At 58.0% G+C, this 19,665-nt stretch overlaps 1 protein-coding gene across 1 annotated transcript in view; it reads left to right on the forward strand.

Annotated features, from left to right (window-relative positions):
* Positions 1–19,665, forward strand: part of CAMTA1 (calmodulin binding transcription activator 1) — a 903,169-nt gene that overhangs the window by 839,778 nt on the left and 43,726 nt on the right. Inside the window, 5 exon segments of the mRNA XM_075906418.1 lie at positions 7,840–7,979; positions 11,327–11,523; positions 13,154–13,232; positions 14,432–14,747; positions 15,374–15,885. Coding sequence (XP_075762533.1) covers positions 7,840–7,979; positions 11,327–11,523; positions 13,154–13,232; positions 14,432–14,747; positions 15,374–15,885 — 1,244 coding nt within the window.

The following is a 19,665-nucleotide window of genomic DNA, read 5'->3' on the forward strand; positions in this document are numbered from 1 at the left end:
TCCCTGAACTTAGAGGCCAGTGTAACACTTTGCTTGTTAAATGTTTTCCTGTCCTGAAGCTGCTGCTTCCTCCCCTTGGGTCTGGGGGCTGGGACGCAGGCTGCGAGGTGCTGCTGAGCCTGAGCAGGTAGTGGAAGGAAGGGGCTGGCTGTCCGGCCAGAAGCAGCCGAAGGCCTTTCACTCTGCGGCGCTTGCGGGAGCTGGCTCGGTGATGTCAGGCACTGTCGGTCTCCGCAGTGTACGTGCTCTGCATGGGGATGGGGAGGGGGGGATGACACGGACTGCACTGCAGCACACTGCAGCACTGCCAGAACAAAGCCCTCCTGGAGAAGCGACGGAGCAGAGGCTGCGTGCTGAGCCCTGCTCCGGAGCCTCTTAGAAATCTCTCCCCTCCTGCTGGAGAGGCAAAGGGGCCTGCTTCTGCTGCTGTGTCTGAGCCACCACGTCCCACTGCAGGAAGGTGGAACAGATTGTTCCCATAGGCAGTGAGCACAGTCCCAGGTGAAGTGGCCAGTGACACTTTGTTGTGCTGGGTGCGATTCCTACCGTCCTGGGGGGCGGGGCAATGACCCACTGCAGACTATACCCGAGGACCAGACAATAGGAAGGGAGACCACGGGCAGGCAGGGCTGATTGCACGCTGGGGGTAGGGCGGGGGGGGGGGAAGGGGCTGAGAGCAGGAAGGGGGGAGAGGGACCCGGGACCCCTTCCCCCCTGGGGAATGACACTGGCTGCTCTCGGCCCTGGCATTGACATCCGTCCTGTGCGACGCTGCGTCCCTTCTGTCCTGGCTGCCGGCTGAGCCTGTCTGGCTGCGGCGGGGACTGCAGGGCCGGGGCGAGTGGCGTAGTTGGAGCAGGGTTTTAGCATCGAGCGACGTTGCGCACGGACGTGCCCGAGCTCGTCGCCGGACGGCATTGTGCAGGGTTCTGAGGCCAGCTGCTCGGGGGAGGTGTTCGCCCCCGGGGGTCGTGGTGTTTTTATCCTTCCTCGGTTTTGTTTGCGCATTCGTTGAAGAGCGCGCTGCTTCCCCCACGCTTGTTACTGTGGCCGTTGGGGGAGGGCGCCCCATGTGGTGACAGGCATGCGTAGGGCCCCAAGCATCGAGAGGTGTGTTGTGGGGTCACTTATTGTAGCAGTGGAGCTGCGTACGCAGGTTTTCCAGCCGTTGCTATGGCAGGGCCTGGTGCCACTTCACATCGGGGGGTCTCCTCCGGGAGCTGCCTGCCGGCCTCAGCCCAGAGGCCTTGGGCAGATCTGAACATGACACTGTTATTGAGACACCGTTTTATACGGCAGCGGAAACCAGCGACTGGGCCATCGCAGCCTTGGAGACCTCCAGCCCGGGGCTCCACAGGCCACGTTCAGCCTGCTGGATGCTTACCCCAGCCCTGGAGCTCCAGCCAGGAGTGGGCTTGGCACAGCTGTCAGTGCCCCCACCCCATGCACTGGCTTTGCAGCTCCCATTGGCTGGGAACCAGGCAGAGCTGCATGGCCCTGCCTCTGTGGGAGCTGGAAGGGGATGGGCTGCTGCTTCTGAGGAGAGCCACCCGGATCCTGCTTCCAGACCCTTAGATCTCAGTCCAGTGCATCCTCCTGCACCCCAGAGACTCCCAGCTGGAGCCCTTACGTCCATTCCTGCACCCCAAATCCTTCATCCCCCGCCTGACCCCAGAGCCTGCATACGCCACCCCCTTCTGCACCCCAGCCCCCTTCCTGGCCCTCCCTCCAATTTCCTTACCGTGGCCTTCAGGCCAAAATCTTGCCCACCCCCACTCTAAGCCCTCTGGACTTGCTTCCCATGCTCCTTGGCACAGAGGCACTTTGTGAAGTGACCTTGCATCTCACGAGAGCCCAGTCTGCCCCGAGGGTCGGGCGAGCTCTTTGTCCGTGGTCAAACGTCAGGCGATTTCTGTGTGGCCTCGTGGGCTGCGCTCTGACCAGTCACCTTCGGTCTCCAGTCACTGGCCTGTTCAGCACCGTGCGCCAGTTGGGGTCGCAGATTTGATCTTGCATTGCTGTATCTCATGCCGCCCCTAAGGCAGCTGAGCCCTCCCTGACGAGAAATGCAGCATCTGCCACCTCCCAGATGACGGGAATAGCCCCTGCACATCTGGGCACCTCCGAAAGCAGCAATGCTGAGCCAGCTGACCCCCGACAGTGTCCCGCAGGACGATGTCACTTGTTATCGGTGGTATTCGGAGCCATCAGGGCCTCAGTGCTGGACTCTGGGCAGGATGGCTGCGTACTGGGGCCCCGGAGCAAGGCTGCAGAGCTCCAGCAGAGGGAGGTAGCACAGCCTGAGTGCTTGGCTGCAGTGACCCTGTGCTACGTCAGTGCAGCCGCTGCCAGGGCGTGGTCACCTCGCCACGGGCCTGTGGCCTGACCAGGCCAGACTTCGGGGAGTGGCCTTACAACTGGCGCACAGGTCTCACGCCGCTCAGATTTGTCCCCCCACCATTCTGTCGAGACGGAGGGTGCTGGGCCGAATGGCGGTGTTCCTGGATGGCAGCGCTCAGAGGGGTGCACTGAGAACCCAGCTCTCGCACCCTGTGTAAGAGAGGGACAGCTCCTTGCGTAGGGGGTCCGGGGGCCCTGTGGGAGAGGGGGACCAGGATCCCTGGGGGTGGGCTCCATTGTTCATTTCCTCCCTCCAGAAGCCTCTGAATTGGCACCACTCCTGGCTCCAGCCCACTGACATCAGTGGCAGGCTCCGCCCGTCTTCAGTGAGCTTGGCATCAGACCTTTTATTTTACGCTCTGCAGCAGCAAGCCGCATCCACTGGTGCGTGAAGCCCGGCCAGGATAATGGCTCGCGAGGCGGAGGCAGCACGGGCGCTAGACGCTGCGTTGCTGGGGGACGCGTCTGCCTGGCTCGATGGCTTCGTCTGGGGGTCCTGGGGTGCTTGCTTCCATTTTCTTATTTTTGCCCAGAAGAGCCCCAGGCCTGTGAGAGCCCTGGGGAAGAAGAGAAACCGGCCTGGCAGCTGGCTTCAGAGACCATGCTACGAACAGGGAGGGAATGGGAGTCCCCTTACCACGGGGTGCGCCAGAGAGAGGTGCTCCCAGTTGGTTTCTTACCTGTACGGTAGGAGGGAATGCAAGAGACAGGTGGGGGAAGAGAGGGTGGAGCACGTAGGCGGGTGACAAGCGGCTGGGTCGTTTCCTTTTCAAAAAGCACAAAGGGTCTGTCTACACTACAGAGTTAGTTCGAACTAACTTAGTTCGAATTAGTTAATTCGAACTAAGCTAATTTGAACTAACGTGTCTAGAACTAAAAACTAGTTCGAATTAGCGTTTTGCTAATTCGAACTAGCATGTCCACATTAAGTGGACCCTGAACAGGGCTTAAGGATGGCCGGAAGCAGTGCCGGCAGGGCATCAGAGGAGGACTTAGAGCGTGGAGATGCTGTCTCAGGCTAGCCGAGGGCTGCGCTTAAAGGGTCCCGACCCCCACCCCGGACAGACAGTTCTCAGGGGTGCCCCGCTTGAAAAGCAGTCCTGGCTTGGAGTGCCCGGTGTGCCCACACTGGGCACATCACAGCACTCGGCCATCAGCCCGGCTGCACTTGCCGCAGGCTGCCATCTGGGGAGAGGGGGCAATTGGGGGGCTGCAGGAGAGCTTCCACCCCCAGAAGCCCGCAGAGCCAGCCCAGTCCTCCCCATCGGGGGCTCGTACCCCATTCCTCTCTCACCTCCTTCCACTTACCCTTCCCTAGCCCCTCTTCTTGATGTACAAAATAAAGGACAATTGTGTTCAAAAATAGAATCTCTCTTTATTGAACAAAACTGGGGGAGACTGGGAAAAGGAGGTGAGAGAGGGGAAGAGAGAGGCTGGGAGAGGGGAGGGCAACTACAATGATCAGGGGTTGGGAACAGGTCCCATATGAAGAGAGGCTAAAGAGACTGGGACTTCTCAGCTTAGACAAGAGGAGACGGAGGGGGGACAGGATAGAGGTCTCTAAAAGCAGGAGTTGGGTGGAGAGGGTGCATACAGAAAAGTTCATTAGTTCCCATAAAGAAGGACTAGAGGACACCAAAGGAAAGGAATGGGTAGCAGGCTTCAAACTAGTAACAGAAAGTTGCTCTTCACAAAGCAAAGAGTCAACCTGTGGAACTCCTTGCTGCAGGAGGCTGTGAAGGCTAGAACTGGAACAGAGTTTAAAGGGACGTGAGATCAAGTCATGGAGGTTGGGTCCATGAAGTGCTATTAGGCAGGGGGTAGGAGTGGTGTCCCTGCCCAAGGTTTGTGGAAGGCTGGAGAGGGATGGCACGAGACAAATGGCTTGGTCACTGTCTTCGGTCCATCCCCTCCAGGGTCCCTAGGGTTGGCCGCTGTCGGCAGACAGGCTACTGGGCTAGATGGACCTTTGGTCTGACCCAGGATGGCCATTGTAAGCTCAGGGCTCAGGGTCGGGGGTCTCAGTGGACCCCCTTGATTCTCTTGCACACCTGCTCCTGGGTGGCCAGGCTGGCAACTCTCCTGCCCAAGCCGGCCACTTTCCTGTGCCTAGTGTGGAGATCGTGGACAAGGTCCACGATGTCCGCACTAGCCCAGGCGGGAGCCCGCCTCTTGCGGTCCCGGGCAAGCTCCCGGGAGCCGCCAGCCTGGTCCCGGGAAGAGGGGGAGGGCTGGGGGGCATCGGGTGGGTGGCTCTGTGCCGTGCCAGGTGCAGGGTCTGCTGGCTGGGTGCTGGCAGGCTTGCACCTGGCACAGGCACCGTAGCCAGCCCATGCCCATTTAAGGGGTCCGGGGCCGGGAGGGGGGCAGTAGAGTTTCCCTGGTGTTGGCCAGAGTGGCCACCAGGGAAACCTGGGGAGGACTAGCCTCCCACTAGTTCGAATTAAGGGTCTACACAGCCCTTAATTCAAACTAGCTAGTTCGAACTAGGCTTAGTCCTCGTAAAATGAGGTTTTCCTAGTTCGAACGAAGTGCTCCGTTAGTTTGAATTAAATTCGAACTAGCGGAGCGCTAGTGTAGCGCCTATGAGAGTTAGTTCGAACTAACGTCCGTTAATTCGAACTATCTTTGTAGTGTAGACAGACCCTAACTGCCTATTGCATCGGAGACCACAACTCCACATCCTCAGCCTGCCAATGTCCGCCCCCCAAAGGCAGCTGCTGGAGGTGCCACGTGTTTCTGGTGCATCACAAGTGGGTCCGTGGCCCTTTCTCTCTACCAGGCTGCGCTCACGCTGTGGCGATCGGAGTACCCTGGCCCCACCATTGGAACTAAAAGCATTGGACTGATTGTTCCTGCTGCCTCCTGGCTGACACCCGCAAGCTGTCTCCTCTAAGCAGGAAGTGACGGTTGTCTAAGGTTCTCGGGCAAAGGCAGAGTTATTAAAACTCATCTGCACCAGCACTTGCCCGGCCGGCCACCTACAAAGAGCTCCGCTCTCTCCGTCCGCATTCCAAAGGGCACCTTCTCCCGACGGGAGCTGCTCGAGTTCCAGACGGTCACCATGCTCGGGCTTTTTCAAAGGGGGAGAAGCAGGCCCTCACTGGGAAGGCAGAGGGGTCAGCGCACGTGCTTCCGCTGCTTGCGGGTGTGGCAAAATGGCACAGGGAGTGTAGAGTGTGACACACATCCCTGGAAACGTCCCGCTTCCCTCCGTAGCACAACACCTAGAAATCCCCCGCGCTCCATGAACGTGCTCTGAATGACCCGACCGGGGATCTTTAAACCCATAACCGTTAGAAGGCCTAGTGGTCACATGATGAACCGCTCTGGGGTGTTGGGCCTGGTGGGACTAGGGAGGGCGGGATGGTGGAGGGGTACTCTCGCGACTCCCGGGAGCTGGCTGCCGCTGCGTGCTATAGGCTCTGCAGGATGAGCCTAGGCTGCAGAGCCCGCTGGCAGCTGGGAGACAGCACGCGCCTGCAGGCCAGAGCGTTACTGTGGGGGTACGTCTAGACTACACGCTTCTTTCGAACGAGATTGGCTAGACAGCCACAACTTTTTCAAAAAAGCGATCCACTCTGTCGAAAGAGCACGCGGGCAGTCTGGATGCTCTTTCGAGAACGCCCTGTTTGCGGTCAAGAATACCTTTCTTTTGAAAAAAGGCGTCTTCCTCGTAAAATGAGGTTTACTGCTGTTGAAAAAACCGCCGCGTTCTTTCAATTTAATTTTGAAAGTACGCGGTGGCAGTCTAGATGCAGGTGAAGTTTTTTTTTTAAAAAGGCCACTTTTATCGGAAAAACCCTGTAGCCTATCAGAAGCTGATAGGCTGATGCTCATAGGCTAACTGGTGACATTCTTACATCCTACCCCTGACCTGCACGACAGATACACAACCCAGGCAAGTGTGGAGCAGGAGGCCGGTCTGTGTAGCCATTCAGTTGACCAGAGCTCTCCACTTCTTCTCACTACGGTGATTTGGCTAGAATGGGCAGGGTTTATCTTAGTCATCTTTGCTGGGCCTGGCTCCTGCATTAGGAAGACAGGACAAGGGCATCATGCTTATGTTGGCTTCCATCTCTTTGGTCATGAGGCCGGCCCTCCATGAACGTACCCAGTTCTCGTTGAACCTCGCTGCGCTTTTGACCTGTGTAACATCCCCAGGTGGTGCGCGCCACAGGTATACTGTGCGTTGTGTGAAGTACGTTTTGATGTTTGTTTGAAACTTGATCCCTTTAATGTCACGGTTCTTGGATTATTTCAGAGTCAGGTGTATACATTCCATGATTTTAGCCCTACTGGCTGTGTCTTCAGACTGAGTTTCAACTCAGGAGGCGAGAAACCAGTGGTGCCTGCAGGCTCCTATGATGATCAATTCCAGGTGAAATACACATTTGGGGAAGAATTGGGATGCCAGGTACTAAGCTCCCACCTGCCTGGGGAGTGGAGGAAGTTTGTCTCTTGTCTTACTTTTAAGCAGTTTTTAGAGTAATTGTTATTGACCCTTTGAGTTTGCAAGTAACTAGCGCGTTTTATGAGCACTCCCCATGTTAATTTCTGAGAGCTGGGGTCTAGGCTTTGAAAATAGAGAATGTGTTTCTCTAGGGCTCTGGGGAAATGAGAGCCTGAGGGAAACTTGTTCCCATAGCAGCCACTCGCTCCCAGTTCTCCGCAGGTAAATCAAGGGGGTATTCAGTGCCCCCATAAGCGGGGCACGAGGGCCAGGCTGCCCAAAGCCAGCTCTGAGTCTGTGCGTGGGGGGGGGGGGGAGAGTGTTGGCGCAATAGAAAGCCGTATGAGTTTGGAGAGTGTTCAAAACAGAGCTAGATGGTTTCACGGAGGCTAGGTCCCCTGGGGCTGTTAGCCAGGATGGGCAGGAATGGTGCCCTCCCCTCTGTTTGCCAGAAGCTGGGCAACGGGAGGGATCACGTGATGATCGCCTGTTTCAGTTCATTCCCCTGGGGCACCTGGCTTTAGCCACTGTCGGCAGGCAGGGTGCTGGGCTCGCTGGGCCCTTCTGCCCTCGTATGGCCGTTCTTGTGCATGTTTGTCATAAAATATCCGCTGCCTTCTCTTTGCCACCACTGGGGGAAGCCAGGACGCTGAATTTGTTGACACTTGCAAGTAATAAGCAGAAAGGAACAAGGAAATGCACGAGAGGGACAGAAGCAGGTGGCCTTCCGCTTCTGTGATCTAGGGGGACTCTGCCCCACAGCCCCACCTGCCCAGACGTCTCTCGGGAAATCTCTTTCATTTGTACTTCCATTTGCTCTGGAGAGTCTCTAGAGAATTCTTCCGGGATCCTGCTTCCGACGGTGCGAATTGCAAAACCAAACTCACCTTCCAGCTGTCTCCAGCTGGTTCCAGGTCCCATTTGTGACTGTGCTCGGGAGCTGCCTGTGTCCTCCCTGGCAATATCATACCTCTGTTTTGCCCTAGACAATCAGTTCAGAATGTCGATCCTGGAGCGCCTGGAGCAGATGGAAAGGAGAATGGCCGAGATGACGGGCTCCCAGCAGCACAAACAAGGAATTGGAGGCGGGGGCAATGGCAGCGGGAACGGAGGAACCCAGACGCAAGTATGAGCCCTCCGTCATTGACTCCCTGTTGTTTCTGGAATGGGCTTGGGGCCGATATCTTTTATGTACAATCATCTCAAGAACCTTTTAATTGCAGCCTCCTCTCAAAATCTCCATGTTTTCCAGTCCTATCAAGTGGTTCTCACCACTTTTATGACTTGATTGTGAATGCATGTGTGTGGGCCATGGAAGCCTGATCTAGTGACAGACCCAAAGTCTGTAGCCTCCCTTTCGCGATGGGCACATAGCGAAGAACAGACACCCTCCTGTTGGTTGGCGCACTAGATAGAAGAGGAGCGTTTGGAAGTGTGAGGCTTCAGGCAGTGACGCTCAGGAAGGCTCCTAAGTACCTCACAGCGGTTCATGCTGCCGTATTCCCTCTCGCACGCTGGCTGAGTGCTAGCCTGGCAATTGAGCGCCCCGGCTCTTGGTGGGGAGCACGTAGAACGGCTGCTGCAGGCTGGAGGGAGTACCCAGGGCAGAGAGCTAGCCGTGTGCTTGGCATCTTCACTGGCCAGCATGTAAGTTCGCTCTGCCCCACCGGCCAGCCTGGCCCCCCCCTGCCGGGCAGGCCATTTCTTAGCCCCTCCTCCCCTGCCAGCCTGGCCCCTCCTCCCTGCAGGGCAGGCCATTTCTTAGCCCCTCCTCCCTGCCAGCCTGGCCCCTCCTCCCTGCAGGGCAGGCCATTTCTTAGCCCCTCCTCCCCGGCCAGCCTGGCCCCTCCTCCCTGCAGGGCAGGCCATTTCTTAGCCCCTCCTCCCTGCAGGGCAGGCCATTTCTTAGCCCCTCCTCCCTGCAGGGCAGGCCATTTCTTAGCCCCTCCTCCCTGCAGGGCAGGCCATTTCTTAGCCCCTCCTCCCTGCAGGGCAGGCCATTTCTTAGCCCCTCCTCCCTGCAGGGCAGGCCATTTCTTAGCCCCTCCTCCCCGCCGAGCCGGCCATTTCAATGTGATGCTGCTGCCCCCTGCTGAGCAGAGGTGCCGTTTTCCACAAGTCAGGTCAGTGGCTAGCATGTGGGCCCTAGTGTCACGCATCCGGGCCAGGTTCTCCTGGGCAGCGTCCACTGGCTCCCTGCACAGCTTCCAGGAGCGGCGGGCTCTGCTCGGAGTCCCCGTCCGCTTCCCTCGTTTTAACCCTTTCGCCGCGCCCCCCGTGCTCTTTTTCATTTGTTGTCCCACAAAATCAGTTGAGTCTTGGGCCCAGTGGGCCCCCGTAAACAACCAGCGCTCCAGGGGACTTAGAACGGGCTTGCTGAGCTCCGTGTCCGCTAAAGGCTGAACCAGGCTAAGTTTGAATGTTGATGAGAACAGATCTATCAGCTGTGGGAGGTGGTGTATCTGGGATCCCCGATCCTGACTAGCTGATTGGCCCGTGGGGAGGCCATGCTTTGGGATCGCGGAATGACCGGGAAGCCGAGATGTTTAACTGAAATACTCTTTGTGGGGTTCACTATTTCTCATGAGACTTTTATTCTGGTTCCCCGTGTTTTGGTTCAAATGTGCGTTTCCCTATAGGTCATCTGTTGCTCTGAAGCAGCATTTCGGGTTAATTTTAGTCCCTTCCCAATAGCTGGCATAGGAGGGTGTTGATTTCAATCATTCTCATCTGAAAAATCTCTTAAGTAGGAAATTACGTCAATACTTGTTTTAAAGGGTCTGTAGCTAAATAGCTGCACAATGGAACACCAGGCCATCTAGAGGAACTCTCTTAGCCCCTTGAGTTCACTCTGGTGCGTCTAGAAGGGGCCTCTCTGTCTTTCAGAGCAGGCTGCCTTAAGGAGGGAAGCACATGGTGTGTGCTCGGGCTGCAGCAGAGCAGCAAAGCCAGACGGTTGTATTAAAGCTGGCCCTGCGCGCCCAGGTTGGCAGGTCAGAAGTGCTGCTGCAGTGCGTAGGCGCTTGGGCGCAAGTTCTAAAGCAAGCGTTGCCCTGATCGGGAGAGTCTAGGCTTGGACCCTCTGGGTCCCAGCTCGTTAACGTTTTAGACTGGACACGGTTTAAATGTGCTTGGCAGTCAGAAGCACCCATAGGTCCCGAGGTCCAAAGCAGTTTACACAGACAAGTCCTGGTCTACAAACCGTCAGTGGCGATTAGGACACCCCCGGGAATGCAGCCACCTTGGGGCTGCTCTTCAGTGGCACAAACCACCCGCCTGGTTCGGCGAGGGAGGGAAGGCTGTGAGCTCGCAGCACGTGCAGCTGTTGGGGAACTTAATGCAACCAAAGACGTACCAGAGGGGCATTCGACCGTTGCTCGAGAGCAGCGATGGGCAGCCACGGTTAGTAATTGGGTCACAGCATCCCATGCATCCCCCGCTTGTCCCCCTTCCCCAAAGCCCCCTCATGCGTGGAGCCCTGCACTTCCCTGCTCCTCCCGGCACTTTGAGTGCTTCCAGTCTGCTGGTTTCCCCTCCCCCTCCCAGAGCTGGAAGGCTGCTGGAGACAGGAAGGTTAGCCAGTGCGTACAGGGGCACTGGAGTCTCTGAGCCGTACCTGAGGGTGGGGAAGGAGCTGGGACAGATGCAGTCGGTGAGCGTCTAGGGCGGGGCAGCTCCACCTCAGTGTCTGGCTGGAGAGCGCTGAGCCAGTCAGCTGCTGTCTGGAGGCACATTCCTGCCGGGAAAGGGGCTGGCTGGTGCTACCTGCATAGCTAAGGGCCTGACGATCGCTGAGAAAGTCAAAGACGTCGGCTGGCTTGGGAGCTCCCAGTGAGCAGCGATCACGGTGCCTGGGGCAGCAGTGAAGAAGCAACTCGCAACCTTGAACTGAACCTGCAGGAGCTGGGCTCTCGCTGCTCAGCCCGCGCCCAGAGGGCGCTGCTACAGGGTTGCTGTGGGCAGGAGCGCGCAGCGTCCTCCAGCAAGGGCCTTTTTTGGGATTTCATTCTTAGGGGCAGGGTAAGTGACTGAAGTGCCCTTTACCCACAAGCATGCCAGAACACCGGCACTTCTGCTCCCCCAGAATCTTTCTGCACAGCTCTTGACAGCCGTGGCTCATGGCTCTTGAGCTCAAGAGCTGCTGCTCTTTCCAAGCCTGGTTCTGGGAGGCTCTGGCGGGCACGGAGTGCTCAGTATCTCCTGGGCTCAGGTAGTCCCTGAGAAGTACCCTGGGTGCCAGTTGCAATGGCCTCCCTAACGTGGGCGCTTCCCCACGGAGTTGCCGGTAAGTGGAGTTGAGTGCAGAGAAACCAGGGAGCCTGCCCGCTTTTGTCTTGTTCCTCATGTCGCCGTCACGCCCTGCTAGCTCCCCTGTGGCTAACCCTTCTAAAAGCAGTGAGTGCCGGGGCCGAAGGCGCTGCCCGTCCTCCCCGCCCTCCCCGCCAGTGTCTGAGCCGTGCGTGTTGCTTACAGTGTGTGTCGGGGACCGCGGCGCTGGGCAGCTGCTTCGAGAGCCGCGTGGTGGTGGTGTGCGAGAAGATGATGAGTCGCGCCTGTTGGACAAAGTCCAAACACCTGATCCACTCGAAGACTTTCCGAGGAATGACCTTGCTGCACCTTGCTGCTGCCCAGGGCTATGCAACGCTGATCCAGACCCTCATCAAATGGCGGTAAGACCCAGGGCTTCAGACTCTTGACTCCTCATTGTCAGAGCTGTGGGAAGCAGGTAGAAGCTCTGGTTAGCTTTGAGTTCCTGGCTGTCTCTTGCACTTTGCAGAGGATGCTGCTGCTTGCAACCTGCCCCAGGCCCTCTTCGTGTGGGTGGATCCAACCTCTGGATCCCATAGGCTTCTAAGACCCCTGGGTGTGGGGAGTTGAATGGTCGTCGTTCCTGGTACCGGGGCTCTCAGGATCCTGCCTTCCAACCAGAACCAGTACTCCAGCCCTTCAAGCCACACAATTGTCTTGATCCATTCTCTGAGACCTACCTTGCTGTGGATGCTCTGAGCCTCTTGATTTATCCATTCGGGGAGAACTCAACAGGCAAGTGAGGATCACAGTCTTAGGAAAGGGGTTTTCAATGAGAGAAACTTGACTCAGAAAGCATTGGGAAGTTTACAGAGTCCTCTCTTTTCTAGTTCTCCAGCCCTTTCTTCTGCTGTGTGGTGATCAATGACTCCCCTCACGTTCTCCCTTCAATGTACCTCTACCCCTGTGGTCACATGTCCAGGTTTAGAGAATCCCGCCTTTGAGAGACCACCAGTTTATGACCCTGTGTAGCTCTGTGTCCGTTTCATCGACATTGTTTAACTAGGCATCAAGCCCCTGCTACAATATGGATGCTCCAATCCCCAATTACAACGAAGTGGGCCCCCGGAACAAAATGGCATTCACAAAACAAGATGGAGTTCACCCTTCCATGGACAAATCCCCATCTGCCACTCTGAGCTTAGGGGATAAAACCATCCCCTTGTGGTTTTCCAGGGCCGTGCCTGGGTTGGCGTGTATGGCCTGGCCTGCGCTAGCACAGCGCTCCCCTGGGAAGTGGAAGATCTGGGTTCTCACGACGTTAGTGGCATATGTCTGATGTCTTCGTTGCTAGCCTGTCTCCGTCTCCATTTCATAAGCCGAAGATGATCGAAGCCTGATGTACTGGGGATCCCAATCAGACCTCTAGATTCCCCCCCCTCCCCCCGTGTGTTCTGGAGCCGCTCGTTCCCTTTCCCCTGTGTACTGTTAGGTGTTTCACTTAATTTCGCCTCCGTTCTTTGCAGGCATCCGGCAGGGGTGTGCATGCTGCGCAGAGGAGCAGCCTAGCGTTTGTCCCCAGAGAGGACAGGGCGAACGGGCCCCATCTGCGAGGCAGATGGAGTTCTTTTGTCTAGCTCCCTCCTGGCCCTCGGCACAGCAGTATCTGAATGCTGCAGAAACAGTCAGGGAGTTACAGGTCGCACATCTGGGAAACGAGAGCATTATGCCCATTTTTCCCAGGTGGAGAGTAGAGGCTTGAGGTGGATCAAGTGAGTTGTCTTGGGTCACCCAGGGGATTTAATTGAGCTTGGAATACAGCCCGTGTCTTCGTCCCAGTCCAGTACCCTGCCCATCAGACCCTCCTCCTCCCTAACCCAGGCTGTCCTTTCTCATGAGCGGGTGAGAAGTGGCACAAAGCCCAGGCCACCAGCTGCTGCAAGAGCCTCCAGTGCTTCCTTCGGTGGCCGAGCCTTGGGGTGTAGGGCATGGCTTTGTGTAAGGATCTTCACTGAGCTACAGAGCCTCACGCCTGCTCTCTTTCCTGGGCAGCACCAAGCACGCCGACAGCATTGATTTGGAGCTAGAAGTTGACCCTTTGAACGTGGATCACTTCTCCTGTACTCCACTGGTAAGTAGCAGAACATTCAGTCTGGGCCAGCCTCAGTCTGCAGGGACGGTAAAGCGACCCCCGGCGGGCGTGGAGGGTGAGTTCCGTCCCCGTCCTCCTGACCTTTGCAGTCAGACGGAGAGGCGGTCCCTTGCCTGCTGCTGAGCTGTATCAATAGCAGCCTCGTTTCAGCAGCTCTTAGAGTTTTGCTCTGAGAAACCAAAATAGTTGCCCCAATGTTTGGGGGAGTGTGGGTGGGTTGTCTGGTTTTTGGGCCCCTTGTTTTGCCAAGAATCTCTCCTGTAGAGCCTCAAGGGGGGAAACCCTTATGTCTTTCCTAGCTAGTGGGTCTGTTCCTGTTTCCTCTCTGTGGAGATCTCAGCTGCCCTGCTGTGTCAAAGCCAGGAAGGCGCAGTTACTTTTCTGGAGAACTAGAAAATCCAATCGGCATGGCCCCAAGACTAGGTTGAAATCCAAAGAAATTCCCAAGGCCAGGCAGTAACTTTCAGAGGAGCATGTCCCTCAGCGGAGTCGGAGTGAGACACCCGTAGGGCTGGCAAGGAGGGGGAGGCCATAGCTTGAATGGGATCAACTTCTGTTGCTTCTGCCTCACCTTTTGAATGAATGCAGAGCTCTTCTTCAGGTGATGGGTGTCAGCTCAAACTCAGCCCAGCTGTTCATGAGCCTGCCTTGCAGCTTGCTTCTGACTGACCCTTCTTCCTTGGCTTCCCTTTTGTGGGCAGAGATCCAAGCAAGCCTGGCCTGGCTGCTGTCTCCCCGTGTGGCCACTAGGCTGGTATCCAGTGAGCTGGTGTGAAATGTAGGGTCCCTACGTTTTGCCCTGGCCTGTCTTCAGTTTTGCAGCTCATCTGTCTGTAATTCTCTTGTGTGCAGTTGAGCTCGTTTGCCTCTGTTGCATCCTTAACATTGGTGCCCAGAGGAGAGTTTCACTTACTGCGCACCAAGCAAATGTCACCTTAATTGATTGTCGATGGACAGGCAAAAACTTGCTCCTAGGAAGTAGAGAATAGGGTTCGTCTGGCCTCCATCGTGACCTAGGGTTAGCCCCGCAAGGGCAGATGTGACACTACGAAGCTGGCCCTTGGGGTGCGGGTCTTTGCCAGTTGTCAGTGATCTGAGAGGAATCCACTGCCCGTGCCAGAGAGGGAAGAGCCTACAGAGGAGTCCCGAGTTAGCCAATTCTCCTTTTTCTCTTCCAGATGTGGGCGTGTGCACTGGGCCACATGGACGCAGCCATTGTACTGTATAAGTGGGACCGCCGAGCCATCTCTATTCCCGATTCTCTTGGGAGACTGCCACTAGCTATTGCCCGGTCTCGAGGTCACGTGAAGTTGGCAGAGTGTCTGGAGCAGCTACAGCGAGATGAGCAAGTTCAGCTTGGGCAAAATCCCAGAATCCACTGCCCTTCCAGTGGGGAGTCCAACACAGAGAGCTGGGTTACCCAGTGGCACAGCGAAATCATTACTTCTCAAGAGCCTCAGAAGGGGGTCACTGTTCTGTCCGGTTCAAATACAGGTACAAACAACAAAGCCCAGACATGCGGCCCGCAGGTGCGATTCCCGGGGTGGCAAACAGACTCGTCTAGCTCAGGCAGGGCTAGCACACCGAACAGGCAGCCGCTGCAGCTAGCCGCCCATGCCTGGCCAGTCTCCTGGCTCTGAGCCCAAGCTGCTGCCCATGCTGTGGTGGTCAGCATGAAACTAAACCAGAGCTCGTGTGAGTTGGCTCATGCTTGACCCTCACCGCCCAGCTGCAGGGTAGGCACGCTCGCCCTGGTCTGCAGCAGGCAGGGGCCAGGGGCTAGCGGCCAGGATGCTTAGTGAAGCTGTGCATCTCCGCCTTGTTTCTATGCTCCCCGCTCTCTCTCTACAGCGTTCCCTCTAGTTGCAGGAGCATTGGCAAGTGGAAAAGGGTGTGAAAAGGTCCAGAAATCCTGGCCATCTGCAAAGCATGAACCTTGTGGTGGAGTGGTTCAGCTGAGCATCGTGCCAGGAGACCGGTCACTCCTGCTGCATTCGCCCAGGCACACTCTGGACTGCGAGGTGCACCCTGGGAGGGAGGGCAGCACCCAGGGTGACGGGCACTTTGAGCAGTAGCTACGGGTCAGCTGTTCAGTCTGACCGATGTGTGTTTGCTTCCAGAGTTACGGCGACCAAGGTCCGAGCCCTCCAGCTACTACAGCAGCGAGAGTCCGAAGGATTACCCCGCACCCAAAAAGCATAAACTGAACCCTGAGTATTTCCAGGCCCGGCAGGAGAAGCTGCTCTCCACAGCGCTGAGCCTGGAAGAGCCAAGTGTCAGGAAGCAGAGCTCCAGTTCCAAGCAACCCGTCCCTGAGACAATCAGCCCCAGTGAAGGGATGCGGGACTATGGCAGGGAGCTCTCCCAGCACATCCCAGAAGTTGCTGGGTACCGGGGCTCTGGAGGCCAGGCCGGAATCAAGTGGAGCCCAAAAGACATTTATATCGGCGTGTCTGCAGTGCAGGTGACCGGAAGCCCGAAGGGGAAGGACCCCGGAGGCCACCGGTTGCGCCAGCGGGAGCAGATGAACGTGCTGATGATGGCTGACAGGGAGCTAGTGGATGGGGAGCTGCTGTCCTACAGGGACAGCGTGGAGAATGAAGACTGCTTACAGCACATGGACGACTTGCAGGTAAACACACACGAGGGCAAATACACCCCTGTGACCGCACCCGCCTGGGCTGTGGGTTGTGGGAGCCCCATCAGACCGGCCAGGGACGGTGTCTTGCAATGCAGCACCCTTGCCATGGTTCGTGCAAACAGTGCGCGTTCCTCTCGCACCGTCCGCGGGGTCCTCTCCGTCCTGCTGGCTGCCGGGGGTGGACAGTCTGCACCCGTGGAACCTTCCCTCTTGAAATGACTGGACCCAGAGCAGAGGATGTGGCCGGTGCCGAGCCGTCTTCTACGCAGAAGGTGGCCGAGAGGGGAGGATGGTCCCTGCCCCCTCGAAAGGTCTGATCTCCACCCCAAGCTCGGCTGAGAGCTGCTCAGCACCCCCATCAGGCGCTCCCAGGAAGTGGTGGCTCAGTGCAGTGGGCAGCAAGTGCGTGGTCCAGAGGAGAAGGCAAAGCCCTGAGCTCCTCTTCCCCAGGCCGAGCCCCGAGCCCCCATACCAGCCACTGGCAGAATGCATTTTGGGAGGGGTTTTGTCCCACGCCCCTCGATGCTGGAGCACAGGACGAGTCATTCCGCACATGGACGTAACAGGTGAGAGGGAGCCCTGGGTGGGGTCAGGCTCTAGGCTGGGGTCAAAGGATTTGGTGGAAAGGGGGGTCAGGACTGGGGCTCTGGGGACCGGTTCTGGGCAGTGCTTACCTCAAGCAGTGCCCAGAAGCAGCAGCATCCCCCCTGGTTCCTGCACAGAAGCACAGGCAAGGCAGCTCTGCACGCTCCCATCCACCGCTGGCTGCGGCCCCCCACCGCCGGCACTGCAGAGGTGGCAGTGGGGTAGGGGCGGAGGGACATGCTGCTGCTTCTGGGAGCCACGTGCACAACAGAGCAAGGCTCCGGCTGGTAGGGAGGGATCGCTCAGTGCTTTGAGCATTGGCCTGCTAAACCCAGGGTTGTGAGTTCAATCCTTGTGGAGGCCGTTTAGGGATCTGGGGCAAAAATTTGTCAGGGATGGTACCTGGTCCTGCTGTGAAGGCAGGGGACTGGACTCGATGACCTCAAGGGCCCTTCCAGTTCTAGGAGACAGGTGATCTCCATTATAAAATTAAGACTAAAGGGTCTGAGTGGCTGGCTGTGGCCTGTAGGCTGGAGTTTGCCCTCCCTAAGCTATACTCAGCAGATGGCAGGGCTGCAGCGGAGGCTCCTGCAGAGATTCTGAAGCAGAGCGCTCCTCCCTCGGTCGCCGTGGCGCCCCTCCCCGTGGCGCTCCTCCCTCGGTCGCCGTGGCGCCCCTCCCCGCGGCGCTCCTCCCTCGGTCGCCGTGGCGCCCCTCCCCGCGGCGCTCCTCCCTCGGTCGCCGTGGCGCCCCTCCCCGCGGCGCTCCTCCCTCGGTCGCCGTGGCGCCCCTCCCCTCGGTCGCCGTGGCGCCCCTCCCCTCGGTCGCCGTGGCGCCCCTCCCCGCGGCGCTCCTCCCTCGGTCGCCGTGGCGCCCCTCCCCGCGGCGCTCCTCCCTCGGTCGCCGTGGCGCCCCTCCCCGCGGCGCTCCTCCCTCGGTCGCCGTGGCGCCCCTCCCCGCGGCGCTCATCCCTGGGGATGCAGTGGCTGCCTAGGGAGGAGCGCTGCAGGGAGGGATTGAAGGGTCATAGTGGGCCGCGAGCTAAATGAGTCAACACTGGCAGCGTTACCAAAAAGCCGGTTCCCCCCGCACCAGCTCCATGGTGCCGCCTCCTCCCCCCGCTGCCTCGGTCTGTGAGGAGCTCAGGCCCCCTGCAGACAGGGACTGCAGGTGGCTGGTCCGTGAGGAGAACTGGTCTTTTTAAATTGGCTTCCCTCGCGGAGCGTCTCCCGCCTGGCACCCCGCTGCTGCCTCTCCTAGAGAGTCCGCTGCAGCACGCTGGCTGCTGCCCTCCCCCCCCGGGGGCTGTCGTACAGCCGTGGGACCGCAGAGACTCACGGGTCAGCTGACTGTTCTACCCACCAGCTAACAGCCCGGGGACTGTTCTGTTGCCCACTAGCTAACCCCTCCAGGCTAAACCAGTGGGTCTCAAACTGTTTTTTTTCATGGACCACTTGAAAATTGCTGAGAGTCTCAGCAGACCACGTAACGATCTTCCCACCGGTTGTTTGTGCCCTTAGCTAACTGCAGTAAAACACTTGGAAGAGAAGCGCTGAATAAAACCCGTAGTAATTAACCCTTTTGGGTTCTACTCGCATTTTAGTATCAGTCAGCACCTCTTCCCCCACTATAGCAGCTGCTGAGCTGGGGCTGGGAAGAAGGGCCGTCTCTCCCTTGGAACTGGGGAGGGTCACCCCTTTCTCTGGTCACCACAGCCCTGCACATCCCAAATTCCCCCTCTTCTCACCCCACTGCCCCCTATTCTCCCCGAGGCCACCGCCTCCCCTTCCAGGGGAGGGCCCAGGCACCAGATCAGTGGCTTGCAGATGTGGCTCATTCTCTCGTGGCCATTGAGGGGTGCACCTTGGAGGGAACGATCCGGATCACCCGACCGGGTCCACACACCACAGTTTGAGGCTCTCTGGCCTAGGCTTTCTGTCCTGCTGTAAGTGCAGCCGACCTCAAGGCCCTTCCAGCCCTACGGTTCCACGAGCTACAGATGCAGGCAGTTTTGTTGCTGTTCTGCTCTTGCAGCTGGCATTCTGAGCTCCCTGTTCAGCCTGGCTGCTGACCCCTTTGAGTTCCCGTGTGCAGCCTGCCAGCCCTGCACACCCACGGAGAAGCATGGCAGCAAGGAGCAGCCACAATGGCCAGGAGAAGCGGCGGCTGAAGCCACTAGCTGAAGGGGGCTGGACTGGAGGAAATGGGAGAGACTGGGGATAGGGTCTTGGAAAGTGGAATGTGCAAGTTGGAGTAGGGGAGAGAATATCCAGCAAAATGAAAGGTGGGAGGGGGGAGTCTGAATCGCTGGAGAGGATGAAATAACCCCCCTCCCTCTGGAGAGTCTGCCCTGCATCCCCGGGCCCCAAGGGGAGCAAACCCTGCAAAGCAGGGGCACAGCTGCCTGGCGTTTGCCACAGACGCATTCCTGCTTCTGGCTTTGGACTTCCCAGGTGGCCTGGTCTCTGCAGTGGGGGGCCGGTGCAGGCTGCTCTGCCAGTGACGTTCGTGTTTCCGGCTCGCAGAGTCTTTCCTTGTCACCCCCTTTCGCACCAGGCACAGGCTTTGAGTCTTGAATTCAGCTCTGGCCGCAGCTGGAGTTCTCAGCACAGGCCGATCCGCACCCTGCTCTGGCCGGTGGGTGGGTGACAGCCGAGCAGTGAGTTCCCCTGCCCTGTAGTCAATGGGAGCTGCGGGGTCTCTGCACCTTTAGAAGTCAGGGTGTTGGCATGCCCGTGGCCCTGGGGCTTATGGCCTTTCGCTGGAAGGTGGCAGAGGAATTAAAACCCCGGAAGTGCTGGCCTAAGGTTTTGGAGCAGATGAGCATTAACTAATGACGTCTTCTGGGACCTCCGAGGAAGAAAGGGACAGTGACCAGAGAGAGTCCAGTGCTCGGGACAGGGTCGTGGAAGCAGAGATCCAAGAAGATCCCCATGTGCTAAAGCGTATTAACAACTAGCAGGTGCACTTCTCCAGCAGACCTCGTCAGCTCGTTGCCATTTCTTCTAGCACAACCTCCGACATGTCTGGGTTGAACCTTAGGAGCCGCCCCCAGCTCGTGTCAGCAGGTATTGGCCATGAACTCACACGGCCTGATTGCAGTGCGCCTCGCACGGTGGGCAGGGTGTGGAGCAGTGTGTGCCATAGAACGACTTGTCACTTGAGAGCAAATGTGTACGGCTCCTG

Source organism: Pelodiscus sinensis, chromosome 23 (genome assembly GCF_049634645.1).
Source record: "Pelodiscus sinensis isolate JC-2024 chromosome 23, ASM4963464v1, whole genome shotgun sequence".
Lineage (NCBI taxonomy): Eukaryota > Metazoa > Chordata > Testudines > Trionychidae > Pelodiscus > Pelodiscus sinensis.